Here is a 17,199-nt window from a genome sequence, read left to right as displayed (position 1 = left end):
GCAAAAGCAAAATCACCACTAAAAATGATTGTGTTCCGAACTTACAGATTGTTTCTTTTTTCTCCCTTCTCCCTGAATTCATTTTCAACTGAAATAAATTCTGTCCTTGAATGTGTGTACATAACTTCTTGGGCAGGCTGTATTCACTTATCATCAAATATAAATATTAAAAGCCTTAAAGATCTTAAATCCTAATTCAAATTACCTTTGCCAGCATACCAAATACCTCAGGGTGGGTGTATTAAAAGCTCTAAAATGATTCTGCTTTTACTTTTTAGCCAAATGGACATGTTTTATTCAGGATCCCTAAATAAAATCCTTATTCAGCTCGTGCACATTACCTTTGAAGACTTCTCTTTCTTTCCTTCACTCCTTCACCCTTCCCAGCCCTTCACCTTGGATACCTGCATCTCCTGAGCTCCCTTCTTGCTTGAGGTCTTCAGTGCATTGAGGAACTGCCCTCTCCACCCTCTCCAGACAAGAAGCAATGTCTGATCCTCCTTCAGGCTCACCATTTCTTTACCAGGGAAAACTTATGTGATCTCCCTGATCCACATGATCCCACCCACCCCTCCCTCCACCCCTCCCCCCACCCCACCAAATCTATATCTCTTGGCATTCCAGCCTTTCCTCTGCAGCTGGTATTGCAGATGCCATTTTAAATAAAATTAATTGTATAGTTCTTTATTATTGCCTATATCACTTCAGCAGTACTGAAGTCAGGGGGATCATACTGTTTTTCTCCCATTATTAACCTCAAACATCTATGCATCTGCCACAAAGTGGGTATACACACTCTGTCAACTGAATGACAATAAATGAGTGACTGTCTAGAGCACATAAACAGAGGCAGGCAGCCAAAGGACTGGACACAGGAGTAAGCACAGACCATCCCTTATCAACTCTCTAACAGTTAGCATTTATACTTGCCTACATTTCTATACAATCTTTGTATTCCAAAAGATTTATAAAACATTCTGAAACACACACACATACACATGATTACATAAACATCTGAGCATGCACACACACACAGGTATCAGTGTTTCTAGTAGATAAGATGGCTGCATTCAGCTGCTATAAATCAGGCTTTTAAAAAACAACCCTCCTTCTTAAAAAGTCTTTGACAGTTAAAAGAATTACTCTGCATTATGATCCTGAAGAAAAAGTTGAAGGATTAGCTAGACCTCAAGATGGAGGAAGGTGGGAAAAATTCCAGTTGGTGGATGCAGAAAACAGATTTCCAGTCGTTTCTTCCTTCTGGAACTTTCATGAGATGGTAGAATAGAGCAGAGAGCTTAATTAAGAGGAAATAATTACCCATAAGTTTTAATATGCATTGTGTGTTTTTTAAACTATATTCCCATGTGCTGTTTTCTTAAAAAAAAAACAAAAACAAAAACAAAAAACAGAGCCAGATTTTGCAAACAGAAAACCTGCTTCACACTGGCTGTATAGCCCTGACTGTCCTCTCTAGTCCTTAGATTCTTCACATGAAAAATGGGAATAATCCTAACAAATGCCACTGGAAATAAAAGAGAGCAGCTAGAGAAAGCATGTAGTCTGGTGCCTGGCCACAGAGCATTGCTTCCTTCTCCCCTCCCTCTACCTGCCTGCTGGCAAAATTCCAGTGTTTTTATTGAGAGCCTCTGGATTATCTGGGTTTCTGTGTGATGTAATTATGCCGGCAGTCATTTGTTTTAACTAAAAGAAATTAAGAGTAACTTTGAAAGGGAGAAAGAGTTTTTTCTTTCTTTTCTCAACAATAAAGCAGCTTAATGTTTGTATGTGAAAGGGAGACACAAAAATACATATTTGATTATAAAACCCATCCTTGGATTTTGTGTTAGGCTATGTTTTCACCAGGAAAAACTTTTTTTTTTTTCTTAAAAGCAATACTTTTATGAGATTCTTTTCCTTTCTCTCTCTCTCACACGCACCCCTTTCTCCCTCTACTCCTTCCTCTCAAAACGTATCCTTCATTTCTATACTTCCTCACAAGTGGAGAATGCAGTTGCTCTCAAAACCTCTAAAGAGTTCACTAGTATTAAAGCTCCAGTTAAGTCTCGCCACTGTTTGGTCACAGGGTTTTTCATTCTGTCCAAAGCTGATTGTAGGTCTTGTAACACATCTCTGTAGCTGTTTCCATAGTGAGCACTCCAAGTATAAAGAAAATCATAGGCAGGTTTCCACATCATCTATAAAGAAAAAAAAATTAGACTAGTTTGTAAATAAGTCAGAGAAGAAAATAGATGCTTTAAAAAAGGGTTAAAAAGGTTCTTAAAATTTGAAAACAGAATACTAATTACATATATATATATATATACACACACACATATTTATACACATTTATTTAACATCACAGATGATGCTCAGTTGCACAGTCCCTGGAATTTTCCAGGCAAGAATATTGGAGTGGGCTGCCATTTCCTCATCCAGGGGATTTTCCCAACCCAGGGATCAAACCCACGTTTACTGTATCTCCTGCATTGGCAGATGGGTTCCTTACCACTAGTACCACCTGGCAAGCCCAATATCACAGAAAATATGTTTTAATAACTATCACTCCTGTTATATCCCTGTGTTTCTAAAACTCTAGATTTTAAAAACAGTGACCATAATAGGGCCTTTTTTTCTAGATTCATCTAAATACTGCTCATTTTCTTCATGTGAATTCCTTGTGCAATTTTTTTATTATAACAAATATTACTGATAAACTTTTCACTCTCTGACACAATTTTAAGGTTTAAGTCATAACTCTTTTATTGTTATATATGTATCTGTGGTGATCTTTACCACACCATATATAACAAGAAGGAACTAAACAGTATATCTAATGCTTTAAGTCACTGTATTTGAGCAAGTCTCAGTTCAGTTCAGTCACTCAGTCATGCCCAACTCTTAGCGACTCCATGGACTGCAGCACGCCAGGCCTCCCTGTCCATCACCAACTCCTGGAGCTTATTCAGATTCATGTCCATAGAGTCGGTGACACCATCCAACCATCTCATCCTCTGTCGTCCCCTTCTCCTCCTGCCTTCAAACTCTCCCAGCATCAGGGTCTTTTCCAAAGAGTCAGTTCTTTGCATCAGGTGGCCAAAGTATTGGTGCTTCAGCTTCAGCATCAGTTCTTCGAATGAATACTCAGGACTGATTTCCTTTAGGATAGACTGGTTGGATCTCCTTGCAGTCCAAGGGACTCTCAAGAGTATTCTCCAACACCACAGTTTAAAAGCATCAATTCTTCAGTGCTCAGCTTTCTTTATAGTCCAACTCTTCCATCCATACAAGACTATTGGAGAAATCATAGTTTTGAGTAGACATACCTTTGTTGGCAAAGTAATGCCTCTGCTTTTTAATAGGCTGACTAGGTTGATCATAGCTTTTCTTCCAAGGAGCAAGCATCTTTTAATTTCATTGCTGCAGTCACCATCTGCAGTGATTTTAGAGCCCCCCAAAATAAATTCTCTCACTGTTTCCATTGTTTCCCCATCTATTTTTCATGAGCAAGTCTATAAATAAGTAAAAATGTAGCTTCATGATCAAGTCAAAAGGAACACAGAAATATACTTCTCTAATTAAAAAATAATTTAATGATATATTTTAATAACCAAAAGAAGAATAGATATTCAATACTTCATTGTGCTTTCTCTAAAGCACCTACCCATACCAATGATCTCATTGTTTCCATAGAAATAAATGTACGTCAAAGAGGAACCTCACAAAAGAGGGTGTATATAATGGTAACCAAGGCAACCAGCCTCAGAGAGAATAGAGACAAAGGCTGACCAAATAAGACAAACTGTAGAAAACACACACAGACACATAGCCAGGTTAAAATACATTTTTTCTAGGATAATAACAAAATGAACCCTGTACTTGTAATCAGAATATTTGGAATATAAACTTTGTTACTTGCTACTTTCTGGGTTCGCTAAACTAATTCATTTGTGATTTTATCACTTGCAAAGTGCAGGAACACAGACTGTGAGTGACATATTATGCAGAGCTGCCCCTTTAAAATAGAGCCTCCATTAATAGTAATATCACGTGAAGCAGGGCCTTGAGATCTAATTGTCACCCTTCACTGATATCGCCATATACTCTACATTGAAGCTAACAGAATGAAAGACCTAAATAAGGAGTTCTGCTATGTTTCATTTCAATCTAAATATTAATGAAAGAGTAGGCATCAAGATCAAAGTATAATTTTATGTTATTTATTCAACTGGCATTCCTGGGAAGCCATGAACACCTGTATTTTCACCTCTCCAGGCAAAGCTTGATTCTTCAGGATACTGAATGGAAGAAAATTATCAGTTAAACCATACTGATATGGTCTTGATGCAGCAACAGAAATCACACCATATTTCTGTATATAAGATTTACCCTCACCAAGCGCTGTATCTTCCATCACAGTAAACTGTGAATGAGGTGTTCTCTCATCTACTTTCCTGAACACTCACACTGAAACCAAACTTCCCAAAGTGTAGGTTCCACCAATACTCTGCCATGCAAAATGAGTTGAGGCACAGTAATAGAGCCTTACTGTCAGATTCAGTCTTGCCTATCACTGCTAAGATGCACAGAAACACTAACTGAATAGTTTATTCTGTAGCGGGTATATCTCAGTTCAGTTCTGTTCAGTCGCTCAGTCATGTCCAACTCTTTGTGACCCCGTGGACTGCAGCACGCCAGGCCTCCCTGTCCATCACCAACTCCCGGAGCTTATTCAAACCCATGTCCTTCGCATTGGTGATATCATCCAACTGTCTCATCCTCTGTTGTCCCCTTCTCCTCCTGCCTTCAATCTTTCCCAGCATCAGGGTCTTTTCAAATGAGTCAGTTCTTTGCATCAGGTGACCAAAGTATTGGAATTTCAGCTTTAGCATCAGTCCTTCCAATGAATATTCAGGACTGATTTCCTTTAGGATGGACAGGTTGGATTTCCTTGCAGTTCAAGGGACTCTCAGGAGTCTTTTCCAACACCACAGGTCAAAAGCATCAATTCTTCAGTGCTCAACTTTCTTTACAGTCCAACTCTCACATCCATATATGACTACTGGAAAAACCATAGCTTTGAATAGATAGACCTTTGTTGGTCAAGTAATGTCTCTGCTTTTTAATATGCTGTGTAGGTTGATCATAGCTTTTCTTCCAAGGAGCAAGCATCTTTTAATTTCATGGCTGCAGTCACCACCTGCAGTGATTTTGGAGCCCCCAAAATTAAAGTCTCTCACTGTTTCCATTGTTTCCCCATCTATTTCCCATGAAGTGATGGGACCAGATGCCATGATCTTCGTTTTCTAAATGTTGAATTTTAAGCCAACTTTTTCACTCTCCTCTTTCACTTTCAACAAGAGGCTCTTTCATTCTTCTCCACTTTCTGCCTAAGGGTGGTGTCATCTGTGTATCTGAGGTATTGGTACTTCTTCTGGCAATCTTGATTCCAGCTTGTGCTTCTTCCAGCCCAGCATTTCTCATGACGTACTCTGCATATAAGTTAAATAAGCAGGATGACAATATACAGCCTTGACGTACTCCTTTTCCTATTTGGAACCAGTCTGTTGTTCCATGTCCAGTTCTAACTGTTGCTTCCTGACCTACATACTGATTTCTCAAGAGGCAGGTCAGGTGGTCTGGTATTCCCATCTCTTTAAGAATTTGTTGTGATGCACACAGTCAAAGGCTTTGGCATAGTCAATAAAGCAGAAGTAGATGTTTTTCTGGAACTCTTGCTTTTTCAATGATCCAGCGTATTTGGCAATTTGATCTCTGGTTCCTCTGCCTTTTCTAAATCCATATCTAAATCTATATCCTATACCTCTGTAAAAGCTTTAAACTTGTAATCTATGTTGAATTCATTTAAAATTCCCTGATGTTCAAGTAACTGGTACATTATTTTTCAACTTTTTATATATTGTTTAAAATGCTAATGTTTATAGCTAAAGACATCTAAGACTTTATTTTAAGCCCCCCAGTGACTGAGTCTGATGAAAAGATGTGTTTGATGATATGATAAACAGCAACTGAGAGCATTTCAGTATCGAGATAATGACACAGTATCACAGAGAACAGATGTCTCTTAAGGACAGCGAATGGGTAATTTTCAGGTTGTGCACTACGATGCAGATTCAAAGTATATACCTTCACTAACTTTCTTGAGTAGAAAAGCTCTGTGTCAAGTATCTTGTCACAGTACAGCAGATTGTTATGTGCAGAAAACACCTGAGGCATCCTCAGTCACAAAGCAGCTCCTTGGTGCTGTCAGAAGCAGGTAATACACCAAGGTGATAAGGGAATTAGAAAGTACAGATTCAGAAGTCCAGTGGTATATCTACCCACTTACTAAGGCAGCTGCTGCTGCTAAATCATTTCAGTCGTGTCCAAATCTGTGCGACCTCATAGACGGCAGCCCACCAGGCTGCCCCGTCCCTGGGGTTCTCCAGGCAAGAACACTGGAGTGGGTTGCCATTTCTTTCTCCAATGCATGAAAGTGAAAAGTGAAAGTGAAGTCACTCAGTCGTGTTTGACTCTTAGCGACCCCAGGGACTGAAGCCTACCAGGCTCCTCCAACCATGGGATTTTCCAGGCAAGAGTACGGGAGTGGGGTGCCAAAGGCAGAGGGCCATATAATCCCTTCAAGTTTGGTAATTTGTACTGATAGCATCACAGTATCACCAGTTTTTGCAATTCAGCGGAATGTGGATAGATTGCTGAGTCCCAGATCCTAATTAGGACCTCTGAAGTGGGAAATGACTTCCCAGGAGTCTCCTGTATTTGTCAGATATACAAGGAGACATATTGCCTGTACACTCATTAGAAATCCCCTGGAGTCTAAACTATAAGCTACCTAGAAATAGGTATAGTGGTTTTGAACTATAAACACATGGTAAACTTCATGATTTGTACTAAAGCATAAGCACATTTTGCATCCCGTTTTTGCTCCTATTTGTTGCGAACTAAACCTGGATATTCCTTCAGTGGAAAATTTGTTCTGCTATATATAATATCATTGGTGGCTCTCAATACAGATGACAGAGAAATACCACTGTGGTACACATTCAATGAAGATGTTTGAAATACATTGTTGTTGGTTATTTCACTTTTTAAATCAAAATTATTGAGCAACTGCTATAAGGAAAAGGAATAAAATGAATATAGCAGAGCTCTTGTTTTTAGAAGTTTTATAGCATGGAAGGGAGATCGATTCTTGTGGAAACACTGGCCCAATGTATGAACAGACAAGATTTGGTAGTAAATAATAATTTAGAAAAATTCAAAACTACTTGCAGATTGTAATTCAATGTAAGACAAAAAAAAAAAAAAATGGCAGTTCCATCAACTGAGAAGCACTATGCTGTAATAGAAAGATGAGAATTGATTTCAGAATCCTGGGTTCATATCCAATTTCCTTTTTCTTTTGGAGCATTCTTGCTTGGAGAATCCCACAAAGAGAGGAGCCTGATGGGCTACAGTCTATAGGGTCTCAAAGAGTAGGACATGACTAAAGCAACTTAGCACCGTATGGCAAGACATGGGATAGTTACAGTAAACTTATCAAATTATCAGAGCTTTTAATTTTTATTCTATAAAACAGTGATAATAATCTCTATGTCTGTGTCCAAAACACCTCATGAAGTGTCTGGCATATAGGATGCATTTAATACTTTTCAATAGGATATGATTGTACTTTTTGGTGAGGGAAAGATAGGCAGTAGGGTTTTAGTCTTACTAAGTTTGAAGTAAAGCAGGGGCTATCTGTTATCCCCAATAAGAAACTGAAATAGAGAGACGACCTCTAGGGAGCAGGCAAGGGTTTAGCATAACTCATGCTAAAGTGATGGTGAAAAGAATGAGAGTAGAGGAAAATGCCAAGGAGGAAAATAAAGGTATAAAAAGTTTAAGCCATAATGAAGTCTACAATTGGGGACCACAATTAAGAAACAGAAGCAATAAAAGGGTGGAGAAAAGCTGGTGTTAGAGTAATAGAAAAATGAAACAGATTGCTTCATGCTGCAAAAGTTAAAGACTAGATAGTATCTCCCAAAGGACATTCAATGGTTTGCTCACACAAATTTATGTTCATGCAGTTTCCCAATTCCATGTTCAGTGACACACTGGAAGATTAAAGTCATCCATGTTGGAAGAATTTACACCAAGGACAGTGGTAAAAGCTATAAATTAGGGCTTTTCCTCCCTGGACAAACTTGTAAAATTTCTACCAGCATAGCACTCTCTCACTGAAGATGTCTCTCTTCTGTTACTTCTGCTACTTGGAACATCAAGTGATGTGGAAACATGAAAGAAAATGGAAGAAGTTCAGGATTTTGGCAATTAATGGGAATTTGGTAACCTTGGAGGAGGCAGTTTCAAGAGAGTGAAAGGCAGCCTGCAGGTATAAGCAGGCGCCAAGGAACTGGAAGCCTAAGAACAAACGGGTCGCATCTGGGATTTGGAAGTTGAGGGAAGAGAGACAACACTAGAAGTGGAGGCAGTGGAAGATAAAACTACGTTTCAAAGGAAAATAATCTGTAAAAAGTGATATTATATAACTGAAAGGAGAATTTGGTTTGAATCCTAACTTAGCCAGATGGAGAATTTAGGGCTGCTGGGGATTAAAGAGGTAGCAAATGTAACATATTCAAGGAGAAAAGTCAACTTTCTTTAGGCAGAAAAGACATAAAGACAGACAAACATTAAAATAATTATGGATTGGGGAAGGTAATTAAGGGGGCAAGTATCAAGAATAATCGAGAAGGGATTAGATCAAAAGCATATGTTGTAGTTATGTACTTGATACACTGATGAGAAATATTAAATTTGAGGATCTATATTTTCCCTCAAAAAGCAAACCTCTGCCAAGCACAGTAAATATAACTTTTTCTACATTAAGATTTGCCTTAATAAAGCATGATAGAAGTCCAGCTTTCATCAATGCAATAGTCTAATCAGTTGTTTGTTGTCCTATATGGTATAGGTATATGACAATAAGGCTCAAATTCTTAAATACTTACATTTTTCTTTCTTCAGCACTTTTTATTGTTTAAAGTCATTCTAGTTTTCTTAGCAAGTGAATATATGTTATCATAGGCAAAGACAAAAAACATAACTTGCATACATTAATTAACTATGGCCTTTATGTCCATCACTAACTCGATGGACATGAGTTTGAGCAAGCTCCGGGAGTTGGTGATGGACAGGAAAGCCTGGTGTGCTGTAGTCCATGGGGTCACAAAGAGTCAGACAAAACTGAGAGACTGAACTAAACTGAACTGATGGACTTTATGAAATTATATCCAAATAGACATACATAGTAAGACAACAAAGGAGTCTAAACTTTATAATAAATTAAAGAGAAAACAAAATTATTTGCTCTGGGAAAGTTTGAATGCATAAAATGAGTAGAATTAACAATTTCCTTTCTAGGATGATCTAAGTTAAAACCTCTAGGATGATCTAAGTTGAATCTAAAAAAATTGGACATGAGTTGTGGACTGCCAAGAACTCTTCCAGGTTTATGTTATCTTATATCTATTCAGTGGATTAAAAATAGTTCTTCCTCTCTTGCTCAATGCTATGATCTAAGGAAAGATATTCAGGAACTCTGCATTAATGCTCTGACTAATCAAAAGGACAACATGCTCTTGAAGGTTTGTTTTTGTTGAATTTTTCCTAATGACAAAACAATTTCCATCAGCCTTCTCATCTTTATCATAAGTATTTGACACAGAGGCATCATTCTCATCTCTTTAAGATTTTTTATGTTAACTTCATGGTGTTTATGGGTTCATCTTTGAATAGGAAGCATGAGGCTGATGAAAGCCGAGAGTTGTTAATTTCTCACCTCTGTGCTATGATCTCTTTGTATAAAGGGCAGCAGCATCAGTAAAGCATTTAACCTATGAAGTCTGAGCAGTTTCCAAATCCTCAGAATTTTTATAGTAGGAATATATCTTTGATTTATCTTTCAGATATTAGAAGACAAATAAAAATGTAAAGGAGCAGTGAAAAAGCAATGTGTGATGCTAAAAGAAATGAAACAGGATAGAGTTTTCCAAATTTAGAGTGCTTGTTCCTAAAAGCCAATCAGATGTATTAGATAATGCAATAGATAATGAAATGCAACATGAACAAAAGCAATTCAAATTGAGCAAAGCATTCCTCATCTTATTTTAGCTCATAAAATATGAATAGTATAAAGAACCAAGTGGTTTTAACTACCTTGAGATAATTACATTTTGCCACATTAAAGAATTAATAATCTACCTACTTTCCTCATGAAACTATAGAAGCAATGTTTCATTTTAAGTACAATTATCTGATGTATCAAGGCAAATTTGCCTCATTAGTGATAATTATATGCGTTCTATCTTCAGTGCATCATTTACAATATCCAGGTGGTCCTTCCATCACTTGTAGTCGGTAAATACATAAATATTACTGAAGATGAGGTTGCCATTATCTTCAGAAAAGAAAGGAGGCTAACATATCAGGCATCCCTATTTCCTTAGAAAGGAGACAGCACTTGGACTTGGTTAAAATTTGACCTAAGATTCTCTTGGAAAAGTCCCTTTGGGCAGAGACAGCTGTGTTTGCTCTAGAAATAACCTCTTGAAACTTCAGGGATTAAGCATGGGCTGCCGTCTTCGGGGTCTCACAGAGTCAGACAGGACTGAAGCGACTTAGCAGCAGCAGCAGAGGAAGACAGAAGACCCATTCCTTGCTACTAAGTCAAAACCTCAGGAAAACCTAGGTAGGGAAACCTAGGTAAGAAACAAGTCCAGGTCACCTGGCTATAAATATGAGGCCATTTCACTAAAGTATTACCGCAAATTTATTTCAGTATTAGATTGTTAATAAATACTAATTTAAGTCTTATAATTAGCTACACTTTGATTTTCTGAATTTTTTTGTGATCGTTAATAATAAAACTTGATGGAGAAAAATCTAAATTCTAATACAAATATTAGTGTTTATAAATACATTTTAAAATATCTTTGTAATATTTAACCTAATATCACTATTACTTCTATCTGATTTTTAGTGTGCTAATCAGACACATTGTTGTTTAGTCGCTCAGTTGTAGCCAACTCTTTGTGACCCCATGGACTGTAGCCCTCCAGGCTCATCTGTGTGTGGAATTTCCCAGGCAGGAATACTGGAGTGAGTTGCCATCTCTTATACCAAGGGATCTTCTTTCCCACGGGTCAAATCCTTGTCTCCTGCATTGACAGGTGGGTTCTTTACCACTGAGCCACCTGGGAACCCAATCAGATATATAATGCAGAATTAAACCGCATATCACAGGAATACAGTGTATTACCCCATATATTACACTGCGATGTCTTTTTTCTTTATTCTATCATCTCAAAAAAGAAGGAGTGTATATTTTTAGAATTACAGATTATAGCACCAAGCATTATAGTTCTCTACAAAATAGACCATGATAGTCTAAATGTTATGTCACTGTGCCAGATCTCTAGTACAAACAATGAACATCTGAGAAATTATTCTAAACACTTTACCACTGGTAGATGAATTTTCATATAATATTTTCTCTTTTTAAAGAAACTATTAATTTATTTCTTACTGTAAAACAGCAGCAAACCATAGACATAAGCACCAAGGCTAGACCTGAGCCAGGCCCAGATACAAAACCAGGCAATACCACACTCTATAAGCAGAGTCCATACGTTGCAGTGTGAACCAGAAAACCATAAGAGTACAAGGATGTTCCTTTCACTTTTTATAAGAGATATTTTCCAAAGAAAATTAAATGCTGTTAAGCCAGTAAGAAAAATCTAATCAGCCAGGTTTCCCCGCCCCTCACTCATTTTTTCTGTGCATTACCATTTGCCAGTCTCTCAGAAGAGAAGGTTTAAAATCACTGTGGGGCTGGTGCACTGAGACGACCCAGAGGGATGGTATGGGGAGGGAGGTGGGAGGGGGTTTCAGGATGGGGAGCAACACGTGTATACCTGTGGCAGATTCATGTTGAAGTATGGCAAAACCAATACAATATTGTCCAGCAATTAACCTCCGATTGAAATAAATAAATTTATATTAAGAAAAAATAAAATAAAATCACTGTGGTTTTTCCCTTATCTACATTCTTTCTATGGTTACTCTTGGCTATATCACTTAAAAATTATTATACTTCATTCCCTTTTTCAAAATCACGCATTGCCACACGGTTGTCACATTCACCTATTCCTCTTAGACAAAATAATAAATAACATGTATTTAGCTATTACAATGTGCAAAGCATTGTCCCAAATATTTCACACGTTTCAATCCTTCAAACATCTGAAGAATAGGAGAGTATTATTTGCTTCATTTTACAAGAAAAAGTGATTCCTAAAAACAGTCAAGTAATGTGTCCAAGGTCTTAGGCTAATAGCTGGTAGAGCTGGGACAGAAATCCAGACAAGAATTTTAACCAATGCTCTGGCAGTCATTCAAGACTCTCCAAAATATATCTATGGCCAGCCATATCTCCTCATAATTATTAAAATGACCTCTCTCCTCAAACACTCAGTGGTCTCCTCAGTGGCCTCTAGAAGTCACTGTATCCTGAGCCCTGAAATCTCCTCTAGTCTTCACCAGTTAGTAACATGTTAGCTATCCTTCAGGACTAAGATATGCCCTCTGAAAGCTCCTGATTCTTTGATTTTCTTTTATGTAGTTAACTCTGAAAAGAAGTTATCATCAGCAGAGCACAGTGAACAGAACTGTGTGTAAAACACACCTAGATTTAAGTCCTACTTCTGTCACTTATCTGCCACGTAATTCTGGATAGCTAACACAAATGTATTCACTCGGTTTGCATATCTGCAAAAAGAAAATGGTTTAATATTTGCCTTGAAAAGTTTGTTGAAGTAAAGGAGATATTGTAAAGACGACGCTCATAATGATAGGATGACACACAGTAAACATATAACAACTATTATTCTCATTATTATTTATATTCACTTATTTTAGCATCTAGTCATATATGTCTTTGAAATATAACAATGCAAATATTAACAGTTTATCCCAATTCCCATGCCAAATGAAATGTGACTTCAGAGAGAAAAAAAGCATATCTTTCATTCTGTGTTTGTTGTAGTTCCTATGTTCCAATGTTGAGAACTGATAATCACAGAAAACATGTTAATTGTATGGATGATTTAAATACTGAATAAGGATACAGAGGTGAGAGTCTAAAAGAGTAGGAAGAACTCCATATAGAACTTTCATTCAGCTATAAAAATAATAATAAAATTACCTGTTTAAGGATTCCTACTTTACCATTTGAAAGCTAGACTTAAAATAAATTGCTCTGAACACTGCAGCAGCCAGTTGGAGAATGAGGAGGGAAAAGATTGCTAGAAGATAAGACAGAGAATTATCTTCTCACTGATTAAGTGCAGATGGCAAAACATATAAATATTGCCTATTATAACTCTCTATAAGTGAATGGATTCTGAGATGAAAAAATATTACCATTAGGAATGTTGACTTCACTGGACTTTTCTATGGGAGGATGGCCCATTTTGGTAAATCAGACAAGAGATCAGCCTCAGCAGGTTTATTGGTGCCTGTTGAGGTGGAGGTGGAGCCCAGTGGGCACTGCCAGAGGTAGTTTAAAAGGGGAAGTGAAACTTTAGTGTCCTTGGTGAATAAATGTTCATACTGAGTAAGATGGAAAGAGCACAGCCTTTATTGTTAGGCAGGGGACCAATGTGAGACAGTTGCTAAGGAAATCACTTCTGTCATAAATGGTAATAATCTCCAGAAAGTTAAATAGAGAATACCTAGTTTAGGCTGGTGAGTATCTTGACCCCTAAATCCCCAGCATTCTACCTGTAAAATACAACTGCTTTTAAATATGGACTCATTTTTAAAATGTTTTATTGCTACCTATTTTTTAAAAAAAGTAGGCTCAGAAAAACTCAGAAAAAAATTTACTAACATTCACAGGAAATTTTTCTTTGTATTGTGTAAATATACAGTTTTCTCAAAAGAAATACTCTGAAAAACACGTTTTGCTTATAATCATATTCTAGGTTGTGTAACTTTGCTTTTTATGTAGGAATTGTGACATCATTAGAAAAACTGAATAACTTTTCTTAAACTTTTACTTGGGGCAATGGTTAATTTAAAATTGTTGTTCTCAGACATCTCCAGAGAGAAGCTTTTTTCATCTTATAGAAGAATAAAAAGTGGCCAAAAGAAAAATGTGACACTCTTTTGATAATCCATTTTTAAACTGGCTGAGGCGTTGACACAAATTTTGAGAATCATGACATGGCTTGAAAAAAAAGAGAAATGAGCTTTTTAAATTCCCCATCACAACCATAACTCCCAGCTCTGCCACTCAGCCACTATACTGTATTTGAATTGGTGGTCAATGTGTAGGGCTTAAAGTATAAGGACCCCAAAGTCAAAGGTCTGTGCTCCAAACTTGGTTCTGTGAGTTTCTAGCTATGTGCATTTGAGCAAGTTACTTAGCCTCCCTACAGCTCAGATAACATTAGTATCCACCCCACAAGTTTTTGGTTGAAAGGATTAAATAAGTTAATTTTTGAACTGTTACTGGAATAGCGACTGGCACAGAGTAAGTGCCAGATAACTGTTAGATAAAATAAAAGTAGAACAAAGGAAAAAGGGAGAAGTTGAACAGCAAGGAAAGTAAGTGAAAAGAAGCTGATTGTAGGCATTGGCACACACAGGAGGAAATTTTCTAAATGCATGTCCACTGAGGAAGTGAGATAAAGGAAATAAAAAGCAGCATGGGAACCACAAGAATTTGTTATCTCCTTGCCCCAGTTTCAATACCCTCCCTCTGCATACCCTATCCAGAACTAATAAAAGTATGTTTTGAAATCAACTGCTTAACCTGTAAATTAGTCTCATTGAAGAATCATCTCCTCCTTAAGAAAAAACTATTGTACAGGTTTTTTTCTTTTTTCAGAGACATGGAAACTAGCACACATTTACCCTTCACAGTACATAGTCTAAAAGGTAAAGAATCTCATAGATGATTTGGAATAGCTTGAAGCCAATATACTATGAATTAGTTTCTAAACATGTAACCATATGCACCAAAGTGATGGGGGCTTCCTGGGTAAAGAAGACAGCGGTAAAGAAGACACCTGAAATGCAGGAGCCGCAGGAGACATGGGTTCGATCGCTGGGTCAGGAAGATCCCTTGGAGGAGGGCATGGCAACCCACTCCAGTATTCTTGCCTGGAGAATCCCATGGATAGAGGAGCCTGGCAGACTACAATCCATAGAGCTGCGAAGAGTCAGACACGACTGAAGCGACTTAGCACAGCAAGCACCAAAAATTGAACAATAGGCCCTAGAAAGACACACAGAGGTTTTCCTTTCTGCTTCTGAGTATTTATCAGCCTCAGGCATAGATTTAGTCATTTGTGATTTGGGCTGTGCTGAAGTAAATAAAAGAAAAGTAGGCTGTTAGCTGGCCTCTATGAAGATTTGCCAGGAGGACAAACTGAAAACAACTGCAATTTGAGAGATGTTGGATATTTAACAAAATTCCTTGATAAACAACTCTATGTAAAATCTTTTTAAAATCAGAGCTTAGTGAGAAAAAAAAAAAACAAGCCCTGATTTCAACTGGACAACTTTGTTTGGAAATATATATATATATATTTTACAACTGTTTTAGGTTCACAGCAAAATTGAGAGGAAGATGCAAAGATTTCCCATTTATCTCCTGCCTCCACACATGCATAGCCTTCCCCATTATCAACATCCTTCACCACAGTGGTATATTGGATACAACTGATGAATTTACACTGATACATCATAATCACTCAAAGTCCATAGTGTAGGGTTAACACCTAGCTTTGTACATTCAATTGGTCTGTACAAATATAAAATGATATGTATTCATCACTATGGTAAAAATCCTTTGTATTCTGCCTGTTTATTCCTCTCTTCCAAACTCTGGCAACCACTGATCTGTCTCCATAGTTTTGACTTTTCCAGAACATCATATGTTTGGAATCGTACAGTATATAGCATTTTCAGATTGGGTTCTTTTCTTTAATAATGTTATTTGAAGGATCTTCCATGTCTTTTCATAGCTTGATAACTCATTTTTTTATGTGCTGAATAAAACTTCATTGTCATGTAATATTCTATTATACCACGGTGTACTTATCCATTCACATTCACCTACTGAAGGACATCTTGGTTACTTCCAGGTTTTACTAATTATGAATACAGAAGCTTTAACATTCATGTACAGGTTTTTGTGTGGACAAAAGTTTTCAATGCCTTTGAGTAAATAGCAAGGAGCAGGACTGATGGATCATATACCAAGAGTATTTTTCATTTGCCAGAAACAGCCAAGACACTCCAAAGTGACTGTGTATTTCCAGGAGCAATGAATGAGAGTTCCTGTTACTCATATTCTCAATAGCATTTGCTGCGGTCACTGTTCTGGATTTTGGCTACTCTGATAGGTGTCTGAGTGTGTGCTTGTGCTCAGTTGTATCCAACTCTTTGAGACCCCATGGACTGTAGGCTGCCAGGTTCTAGTCTGCAGACATACACTGCACACACAGGTGACATAGTTACTTCAAAGTAAGGAAATGTTCTCAAGACATTAAGACTCAATTCTATGCTCAAAAAGGAAGCAGAGAATATAGATTATGACTCCTGTCAAGTCATTATCTAACTAGAGAGACAACTTTTCCTTAAGTGAAATATCTTGAAAACGTTTGCACTCATGTGAAACACAGATATAGGCCATTTTATATCTGCTCATCACAGGAATATTTTTATTTCAGTTCAGTTCAGTTAAGTTGCTCATTTGCGACCCCATGAACTGGAGCATGTCAGGATTCCCTGTCCATCACCAACTCCCAGAGCTTCTCAAACTCATGTCCTTCGAGGCAGTGATGCCATCCAAGCATTCATCATATGTCGTCCCCTTCTCCTCCTCCCTTTGGTCTTGCCCAGCATCAAGGTCTTTTCCAATAAGTCAGTTCGCATCAGGTAGCCAAAGTATTGGAGCTTTATCTTCAGTATCAGTCCTTCCAATGAATTAGTTCAGTTCAGTCGCTCAGTCGTGTCCGGTTCTTTGCCACCCCATGAATCGCAGCACGCCAGGCCTCCCTGTCCATCACCATCTCCGGGAGTTCACTCAGACTCATGTCCATCGAGTCCGTGATGCCATCC

General features: G+C 37.6%; 1 protein-coding gene across 5 annotated transcripts in view; it reads right to left on the bottom strand.

Moving 5' to 3' along the window:
• MACC1 (MACC1, MET transcriptional regulator) overlaps positions 664–17,199 on the bottom strand; it is an 86,361-nt gene continuing 69,825 nt past the window's right edge. For all 5 annotated transcript variants that reach the window (XM_018047343.1, XM_018047344.1, XM_018047342.1 and 2 more), the window contains one exon: positions 664–2,198. In XM_018047343.1, the coding sequence (XP_017902832.1) occupies positions 1,986–2,198 (213 nt within the window). In that variant the 3' untranslated portion in view covers positions 664–1,985. The remainder of the gene's footprint in view (positions 2,199–17,199) is intronic.

This window comes from Capra hircus, chromosome 4 (genome assembly GCF_001704415.2).
Source record: "Capra hircus breed San Clemente chromosome 4, ASM170441v1, whole genome shotgun sequence".
Taxonomy (NCBI): domain Eukaryota; kingdom Metazoa; phylum Chordata; class Mammalia; order Artiodactyla; family Bovidae; genus Capra; species Capra hircus.
Note: the sequence above shows the minus strand (reverse complement) of the source record. Positions and strands in the feature narration are given on the sequence as shown.